Source organism: Hippocampus comes, unplaced genomic scaffold (genome assembly GCF_001891065.2).
Source record: "Hippocampus comes isolate QL1 unplaced genomic scaffold, H_comes_QL1_v1.1 scaffold326, whole genome shotgun sequence".
NCBI lineage: Eukaryota > Metazoa > Chordata > Actinopteri > Syngnathiformes > Syngnathidae > Hippocampus > Hippocampus comes.
Genome location: NW_017805930.1, coordinates 827,046 through 837,033, shown reverse-complemented (window position 1 = coordinate 837,033; position 9,988 = coordinate 827,046). Strand labels below are relative to the sequence as shown.

Genomic DNA, 9,988 nt, shown 5'->3' with positions numbered 1-9,988 from the left:
TACTGGCGGGCTTTGACGTGCGTGTAAGCGGACAAACAGGTTGGCTGCACAAGCTCAGCCTGCACTGCTTCTCTTTTGATTTCCAGAGAGGCCGAATAAGAGGAGAGAGAGGATTTCCAGCTTTTTCCCGTTCTGCTCGTTGTGGGGGTCTTTTTTTTCTCCGCTGGCTGGTCCTCATCCAAACGCAACCATAAGGCTCTTGGCGTCCTCCTCGTCCTCGTCCCTCATCCCCGTCCTCCTCGTTTTCTGCCTGGCTGAGGTCCCGCACGCCGTCAAATATTTACTTCCTGTACATCAAGCGGAAAGGGGGTCCCCCTTTCATGGAATGCGGAAACATGGGCCTCTTCGACCGCGGAGTGCAGATGCTGCTGACCACGGTGGGCGCCTTCGCGGCCTTCAGCCTCATGACCATCGCGGTGGGCACAGACTACTGGCTCTATTCGCGAGGGGTCTGCAGGAGCAAAAGCGGCAACGACAACGAGACCAGCAAGAAGAACGAGGAGGTCATGACGCACTCGGGGCTCTGGAGGACATGCTGCCTAGAAGGTAAGACCCCGGCACGGCTCGGGTGACCCTGAGAAGGAACCGAATATCGTGACGAGGAACTTTTGGAGGGGACTAATATTGAAAGAACCTACAGAACTTCCCAGAACTTTAGGTGTGAAGTTGACTTTTGAGGTAATTTACGAGCGCCCAAAGAACGGCTGAGAAAATAAGTGGGCTAACTCCATTTTGCAGAAGCGATTAAAAGTTTGGCACACAATAATTATGGTGGTTTTCCTCCCTTGTTGGCATTTTGGACTTGGATCATAATGCTTTCGGGTACTGTCATCATCTTCAATTTGCTACTTGCATCTCGGTTGCCTTGAAGAAAAAAAAACGTTTAGAGCAGAGGTGGTCTATGTCCAAATTATCTGTGAATAATGGTGGACAGGTTTTCCCCCAAAAAATCCACAAATAAGTGAATTTGCGGAATTTTGTAACTAAGTTAATGGGCAGGCAATTGGGAGTTGGCCTAATATTACACGGTTGAATCAGGAAAAGTTGCGGAATGCCATCAATAGATGTCAAAATTGGAACTTAACCTCAATTCAGACCAGTATTCATCTAAAAATGTCTTTTCCCCTCTTTCATTTTATTTGCACATCACTTAAAAATGATCAAAATGCAATCAGCCCACTCTAGTTTAGAGTCGTCTTGTTAATGGACCTCAAACATTTTTAGAGGTTTAGAGAACCTGGAGGTGGGAAATCAGGCTATATCGCACCTTTTGACCGCAGGAACCCGGCTCCGCAGGAACATTGTGTTTTGGACCGAAGGGGCTGTTGTTGATATTTAATTCGGGAGCGAAAAGATGAGCCTCTTTGTGTTGGACTGCAGTCAAAATTAATCCTGTTCTTGACTGACTCTTTCTGAGAAATGTGAGTGGTGTAGTCCTGTGACCTGAGGCTGCATTTTTGATTCCCACCAGTTGTTGTCGTGTGCAGAGAACAAATCAATAGGGACACAATTCTGCTTGTATGAGCGCACACCAAAATGCCGCGGGCCGCAGACCAACATTGACTAGCCACTAGTGTAGCATCTACCGTAGTGACTAGCATACCATCTAGCATAGTCACTTGGGACAAACATAACAACTACCATAGTGACAAACTAGGAGTGTATCAACCAGAATAGCAACTAGTGAGAAGACTAGACACTAGTGAAGTGAGGATATCAGTGACTAGCATTGTGATGAGCATAATGACTAGCCACCAGTGTAGCAACTACCCTAATGACTAGTGTTGCAATTAGCATTGTAACTAGCCACTATCGACTATCCTATCCACTTTTGACTATCGTAGCAACTAGTAATTAGCCACTAGTGTAGTGACTAGCAGAATGATTAGCAGAATGACAAAATACTAGTGTAGCAACTAACAACCAACAACTTAAGTAGCAACCAGTATAGCAACTAGCCATTGGCATAGTGACTAGTGCAATGACTAGCCACTAGCATAGAATCTAGCATAATGACTAGTGACTACAGAAGTGACTAGCATAGTAAGTACCCACCAGCATAGCAACCAGTTTCGTAGATAGTGAATAGCATAGCCACTGGTGTAGGCACAAGTGTAACGAATAGTGTCTATAGAGTAGTGACTGTAGTAGCTTTACAAGCATAGTGAATAGAGTAACAACTTATGACTAGCATAGCAGCTCGCAGAGATGGGCATTCTGTCCTTGGGACAGGACAGCCCGTCCGTCTCGGACGGACGACCATTTTGGGGATTGAGGACGAGACGTTTTTTTTTTAAAAAAGGATGGACTAAGCAAGGACGGAAGTGGGTTTTATTAGTCCTTTTAATCATCCCTAACCGGGTTAAGTATGTGGTGTCTGGAGGCAAAATAACAAGGCCAAACACTGTTGTTTTCTTAACAGGCTAACAACAGCACAACACTGAATTGCCATTACAGAACTCCTCTCTTTCCTTTTTCATCCCAACAGTATTTTGGGATAGAAGCGCTTAGTTATTATATGAATAAGGAGGGAGGGACGATGACAGAAGTGTACCCAGGTTGCGGACGGAGGGTAAAATAGGGTAAAGTGCCAATCTCTGGCAGCTAGCATAACAACTGGCCACTTGCGTAACTATTCGCATAGTGATGAGGGATTAGCATTGTGACTAGTTCATCAACAGGTAAAGCATCGATCCACTAGTGCTGTGACTAGCACAACAAGTGAGTAGTCCAGTAACAAGCACAATTACTAGCCACTACAATACCAACTATTGACTAGCATATGCACGTGACCACTGATGTAGCAAAGAGACGAGCAAATCGTGACTTGTGTAGCAATTAACATAACGACTAGCCTGTCAACTAGCACCTAGCATAGTAGCATTTTTTTAGAGTGGGGCATATACCCTTGGGGTGAGGTAGAAACATCTGATTTTGAAGTACCTGAAACTACAAGTACCAACAACTCGCTGTGATATGGTTTTGTGAGTTGGTTCATATTGATGCTGAGTTAAGATAAGCTCAGCTGTTTGACAAGCCAATAGCATTTCAGCACAAAGAGCTCCTGAGCCAGCTGGAGCGTATCACCTTCATCCTCAGAGTTAGTGAATGAGTCGACCTCGCTCTCTCCTCCATCTGTTACACCTCCACCTGCCAATTGCGCCCCACCACTACCCTCCTCCAGCACTGCGATGGCTTGCGCTGTGCCTGTGCCGGGGTGGAGCGCTTCTTCCCCCTGCTCTGTACTGAGAGTGGTGAGCAGAGGCGCAAATGTAAGTTTTGGGAAAAATGGAGCCTCTGATACCCAAATCTCTGAGCAACACAAAATTTCTTGTGTTAAACATGAGTAGACCCACAAAAAAGTCTGAAGAAGCCTTTTATAAACACCGCACCGTTTGCTCATAAAAGTCTTCTCTGCACTTTCAACACACAAAGGCAAGTGTGCAACCATTCAACATGGCAAAACACATGCATTTTTAAGAAATTAAATAACCTGCAATTTTTAACACCAATTTGTGTGTGTGTATGTGTGTGGGGAGGGGGTGCTTTGACATACAAGTTGAATTTGTTCTGTGACCATGTTTGCAACTCAAAAGCCATGTGTCATAAATCATCTTTCACCATGCTATTAATCTATTCCAATACCCCCCACCCCCCAAAAATGGGAAATTTGTTTTTTTAAAAAGAAAAATAAGTATTATCATATCATGCAACAAAACACTTCTTAAAAACCAACAATGTAAAAAACAGTTTTTGCATCATAATGCCACTTCATACACAAAGATGGTCACAACTGCTGCTGTAATATCGCGTTGTTTGCCGAGGATAAAGAATATACGGGAGTATTTTTGCATGTTACGTCTGCGTGTTTTGATGCCGGTTGTTTAAAAGGTTCCTAATTACCGCGACAGCAATGTTACTTTCGTTCGTTTCTACATGACATTTTGCATCACGAGCTTCCAATAAGCCAGCAGAATTGTGTCACTTTATTTGCTGTCACAGTGACATTGTTTCATAAACAGCATTTGAACGGGAAGTTGTGTCATTCTGGGAAAGACCGGCGCTTCGGCATGAGACGGAATCTGGGCCGATCCGGGAATTCGTACATGAGGGGAAGCTGTTGCGAGGAAGATGATGTAAAATCTAGCCCAGTGTGCCTGTTAACTCTCTCCCTGTGTATGTGTGTGTGTGTGTGTGTGTGGGCATGCCATGCCAGCGTAGTGGTGCTGGACGAGAGGATGAATTTTTAATGAGGAGCAGCGTGGCTCGCTCAGATCGCTTTCCAGGACGACGAGGCGCTCATGATCGCAGCAGCAACAGCAGCGTGAGGTGGCAACAGGGAGCTTTTTTTTTTTTTTTTTTTTTTACCTGGACATGACCGTGCTTGTGTGTGTGTGTGTGTTTGTATGTTTGTTTGTTTATATGTTTGTTTGTGTGGATGTGAGTGGATGTGACTGTGGTGTTGCTGTGACATTTTCTCCTGCCCGGCGCTTGTGTGGAGTCAGCGTGCATGCCTCTCATGTGTCATAGGGGTTACATCATCATCAGCAGCCGCAGCAGCAGCAGCCGCAGCAGCAGCGGCACTATGGTGACACAGGCAGCCACGTATACAGATGTATTGGGACAGCCCTACCCACACCTGATTTGGCGGTGTCCCAATACTTTTGTTCAAACGCCACTTTTTGTTGCACTTGCAACTTCCTGTGGATGGCCCAATAATTTTGTCCAAATTTTAAAATGAGTGTATATATTCACTTTGCATTTCTTCGACAGGTCCCAATACTTTTGGACATATTCATTGTTTTTTTTTTTTCCACTTTCACTGTCCCAAGTGTCCCAATACTTTTATTCATTCTACATTTTCTTCACTTTTCACTTCTTGTGATTCTTCCAAGACCTTTGTCCTCAGCGATTTTCTAAAATTACATTTCACTTCCTGTACATGTCCCAATACATTTGTCCACATTTTTTCACTTTTAACTTCCCGTGGGTGTCCCAATACTTTTGTCCCTTCTCACAATGAATGCTCACTCAAACGTTTCCGTCGTAAACTGGTTGATGCTCCTCTCCTTCACAGTTGTGTATTTTTCCCGTAATTCCCCGGTGATTACATCATCACCGAGTCTCCTTTTCTGGCATTTTCCTGCTCGAATGGTTCACTAAGACAACGTAATTGCTCCTGAGTTGAGCTTGAGTGTGACGGCACGTTTTTACGAAACGCCGGCATGCGCCTTCACTCACCTGTCACATACCGCAAGGTCGTGTGCTCGCAAACACGTACGCACACAAACGTTCATTAACTTTATGGACTGCATGCTGTGTGTGGGTGTGTGTGTGTGTGTGTGTGTGTGTGTGTGTGTGTGTGTGTGTGTGCGTGTGTGTGTGTGTGTGTGTCCTTGTCTTTTTGATTTGTGTGGACATTTTGGCTGGTCCGTTAGTATGCACGTCGTCTTATCATTTATTCTTATTGTGACACGAGCGTTGATGCCCCACTTTGGTTGCATGGCCATTTTGAGGAGTGGTTAAACACACAACAGGCAAAAACTAAAATCTGGCCTCCATCACAGCGTACTGTGTAATGAACCCATCCCGTTTATCGGCACAACCCTTGATAAGTCGACATTAATGTGGAATTGTTTATACATACGCTCGCTGCTAGGGCCAGAGCAAATTGACACACACTATATAGAACTCACAACAGCCAACAACACTTTCATTAAGTGACTCCCACATCACTCACCAGGCCACACACATTCAATGTCACACATTCTACAATGTCCAAAATGAATGAGGAGGATGGCTTCCCCAAGTAGACAAAAATAACACCTGCACCTCACGTGCATATTTTGTATTGGTATTATGTATATAGATTTATTTATTTTTCCTTTGTGGGTGCTACATTCCATCATGAATGGTTGGCTGGGAAGATGCAAGGGATGCTGGGATATGTACAGAAGTCAATAGACTCCTCAAACATGGCTTACCCCCGTCTGCCTTTCCTCTCCCAGCATTTCATTGCTGCTCGGCCCTGCAGCAGCAAGAAGAGATGACCTGGACACTCACTGAATTGACAATTGCCACAATGGTGGTGGTGGTGGTGGGGGAGGGGGGCTTGTAGAAGTGTAGGTGGGGGGTGGGGTGGGGTGGGTGTTGGGGTCCGCTTTGACGCAGCCACACTGCAACCATTTGCGTTTTCTTGCTACATTAAAGATCAGCAAGAAGAAGACAGAAAAAACGAGAGAACCGCAGCGAAGCGCCACACTGAATACTAGATTACTGGATGTGTCCCCGTACTGTAGGTTTCTTTTCAGGATGATGAAATGAGCTCAAAAGGCGTGTTTGTTCTGAATTGCAATGTGACTTTTTTCTGTTTCCATTGTCAGAAACGGTCCAAAAAAACGAAATATACAATTTCTGGCACATGACTGTTTGTGTAGCTCCAACAGTGCTTCAGGTAGCTGAAGAGTGTTTTTGGCAAAAGGCGTGTTTGTTCTGAATTGCAATGTGACTTCTTTTCTGTTTCCATTGTCAGAAATGGTAAAAAAAATATATACCATTTCTGGCACACAACTGTTCGTGTAGCGTCAACACTGCTTCAGGTAGCTGAAGAGTGTTTTTGATTGTGCCAACCGCACAGTAGACTCGTAGTAGAAGTAAACTAGGAGTTGACTAGACCACTAAGTGGAAACATGACTTTGCTATACCGTAAATGTCATGTCGTGACAGAATTTTATGGAATGTTTTTAGAATCGCTTATGCTACCGATCATCCCATCAATTAATTGATTGATCGTATAAAACTTTGAAAGTGTGTGGTTTTAAAAGGCAGGTCCTGGCCTGGTGATTGATATGGGTGTCAGAGAATGCTAGTGTGGCTTACGCTTTCTTTTTTTTTTGGTGTTTCCTTTTGTTGGGTACAAAAAGTGTGGACCCAGGCTTCGATTGCTAAATTGCTAATTCATAGATGCTGTGATGGTTTTCTCTTCCAATATTTTGACTCTTCGACGCGTAAAAGTCAACGCCACTGACTCGTAATCCACAGCAGTGAAGCCGCAGTGTCAATTTTTTTTGCACCGCTGTCTTTGGCTGCATTTATTTTTTTTTTGCACCTCAGCGAAGAAGATGACTTTGACAGCGTGACTATTATCTGCATTTTTTTTTTTTTTTAATGGGGAAAGAAAAAAAAAAGTTAAGATACCCTCTGAGTGAGTCCGCAAAGTCGCTTACCGGACAATGTGGCACTCCTCCATTGGGCGGCGGCCAAGGGGAAGATGGGAAATGCATGCCGGGAGTTTTAGCACTTAACCGTTACGGACGGGACGCGTTGGTCTTTCAGGGCGGCCGTGTTCGTCTTTGTGCAAAGACTTTTTGTTATCTCGGCCAATGAGCTTATCAGCCGCGCCTGCTGAGCTCGGCACTTTTCAGGAACAAGCGAGCACGGCGGCGGAATCTTTTCAAACTTCACTTTGAGGCGTTTTTCAAAGATAAGGGAAAGTGGGAGAGCGGATGGAAAAGTGGCGCTTTGCATCTCATGCGATGAGAATCTTCATTAATTGCATCACCGTTTTTTTTTGTGCTTGTTGCAGGCACGGATGGATATAAAAAAAATCCGTAAATAAAAAAAAACTGAAGGAAGAAGGGTCAAACATGTAAACGGTCAGAAGTCAACGATGGCCGAATGTGCTGCTAAAAAAATGCAAAGATGACGACGCTCTGATAAGAGAAATTCCCCACTTTCGCTTGTGTGGCGCTCCCTCGTAAATTGTGCAAGGTGTGTCCCCAAAAACGGGAACGATAACAATACTATCGAATCGTTTAAGCTGAAAAATGCGAGCGGAGTTCGCACGTTACGTTAGCGGTTTAGCCGCGACTAACTAAAGGTTGAGGCTCACTGATGTGCTAAAAAACAGGATAGCATAACGTTCCAATTTTTCACGTTCAGCCATTCATTTGCCAGAATTATTTCTCCAAAGCATTTCTAAAATTGCGTATAAACGCTTCAACAGACGGCAAAGTGTAATCCACAAAACGAGCTTTTCTGAGTAATCCAAGGTGATAACCAGGCACCCCCGCCCCGCTTAGGCAACACTTAAATTATGACCGGCAGATTGACGAATCATTCTTATATATCAAGGCAGAATCTGTTTATGATGTGATTTGATAGCGTACCTAATCAAATGCCCGCCGTATGCGAAAGGGGACGCCGTTTTGTCCTCTCCGCCTCTTTAACTCTTCTTCATTTACATTTACATTACTTTTTAATTGACTTGTGGCTCAAAGTGACTTATGCTGCTGATTGGGGCCTGGGGGGTAATGTGTGTGTGTGTCTGTGTGTGTGTATACATGTTGTTGTGTAATAGTAGTTAAATAGTAGTAAAAACCTTGCGTAAAAGCCAGGGTGTGAGGTAGTGCCGTCACATCTATTTCTCTATACTGTGGGTGCGTTTGAGCCTATTCGAGCTGTCTTTGGGCGACAGGTTGGATACACCCTAAACCGGTTGTCAGCCAATCGCAGGGCACACATAGAGAAACAACAATCCACATACACTCATGAACAACTTAGAGTCTCCAATTAACCCAGGGATGGGCAATTGGCAACCTGTGGCCCTTGCCCACACTTGGAGTGCCCTACAATCAGTTTTTGAAATTAAAAATGTTTACTGTACTGCTGTTTCGCCATTTTAAAATGTAATACCACTGTTAACCACACGACGGCAGACATTGCTCACCAGCGCTGCCAATCCTGAGGCTGTAATTGTGCATCAGAGAAGAAGAGCATGTCATGGCCTCTACAACAGCGAGCTCAAAAATACACAAAGAACAGCGACTTTTTTTTCATAGCATCGACAGTTTGTTTAAAGGCATTAGGAGTTAGTAAATTAATGTCCTCCCAAAACAGAGATTTAGGTTGTTCTCAGAAAACATCGGCCCGAAGATTGGCTGGGATAGGCTCCAGCCTGCCCCCGAGCCTCGTGAGGTCAAGCGGATTAGAAAATGGATGGATGGATGTCACAAGAATTAAAAACCTTCAAACAACAGCTACACACACACACGGCGCAGCAACACATACAAACAGCATATAGCCCCATCTGTTGTCGTCCTGAGTCGTATGATGCCTGTTTGACAGGAACGAGAAGCTGGCAGCATCATATCACCTTGTGCGATTGCATCTGAGTGAAATCCGATTACGTTTCGCAGCTATTAGGTGAGGCGACGCGGTGCGAAAGTGACTTGAAGTGTCCGCTAACATGTCATAGAATACCAGCACGACCATTTTGTGTGTGTGTGTGTGTGTGTGTGTGTGTGTTGCACAGGTGGTCTGCTGTCCGTCGCCTTGAAAGGGTGAATGACCCGGCGGCCACCAGGCATCGCTGAGTCGTTCGATCTCTAATGTTTAATTCACCACGAGTGTGCGGCAAAGACACCTTCAATGTGTTCGAATCACGCAGTGTCAGCTTGAAAGCACGCGCGCACTAAGCCCCCTTATACATAGACGGGAGAACACTTTTGACGGAATGCGGGGGGGCCAAGGTCACCCGGCAGTATTCCAGCGGTGGAGGTACTGACCTTTGACCGGGCAAGAGGGCGGGGCCGAAAGAGAAAGTGCAGTTCGCATCACTTTTCACTGTCTTTGGGCGGAATTGCCTCACACTACTTTTGCCCACAAGAAGCGCTTTTAACATCGTCCTCAGTTGCTAACTAACACAATACAATACAGTACATCCATCCATTTTCTGATCCACTTTATCCTCACAAGGGTCGCGGGGGGTGCTGGAGCCTATCCCAGCCGTCTTCGGGCAGTAAACGAGGGACACCCTGAACCAGTTGCCAGCCAATCGCAGGGCACACAGAGACGAACATCCACGCTCACACTCACACCAGGAGACAATTTAGAGCAGGGGTGTCAAACATACGGCCCGCGGACCGGAACCAGCCCCCAAGGCGGTTCGATCAGGCCCGCAGGATAATTTAAAAGTGTAAGAATACAT

The 9,988-nt window shown here is 45.2% G+C and overlaps 1 protein-coding gene across 1 annotated transcript in view; it reads left to right on the top strand.

Moving 5' to 3' along the window:
• Nucleotides 1–214: 214 nt before the first annotated feature.
• The window catches only part of cacng2a (calcium channel, voltage-dependent, gamma subunit 2a), a 25,433-nt gene continuing 15,659 nt past the window's right edge, over nt 215–9,988 (top strand). The window contains exon 1 of the mRNA XM_019889900.1: nt 215–546. Within this exon, the coding sequence (XP_019745459.1) occupies nt 321–546 (226 nt within the window). The 5' untranslated portion in view covers nt 215–320. The remainder of the gene's footprint in view (nt 547–9,988) is intronic.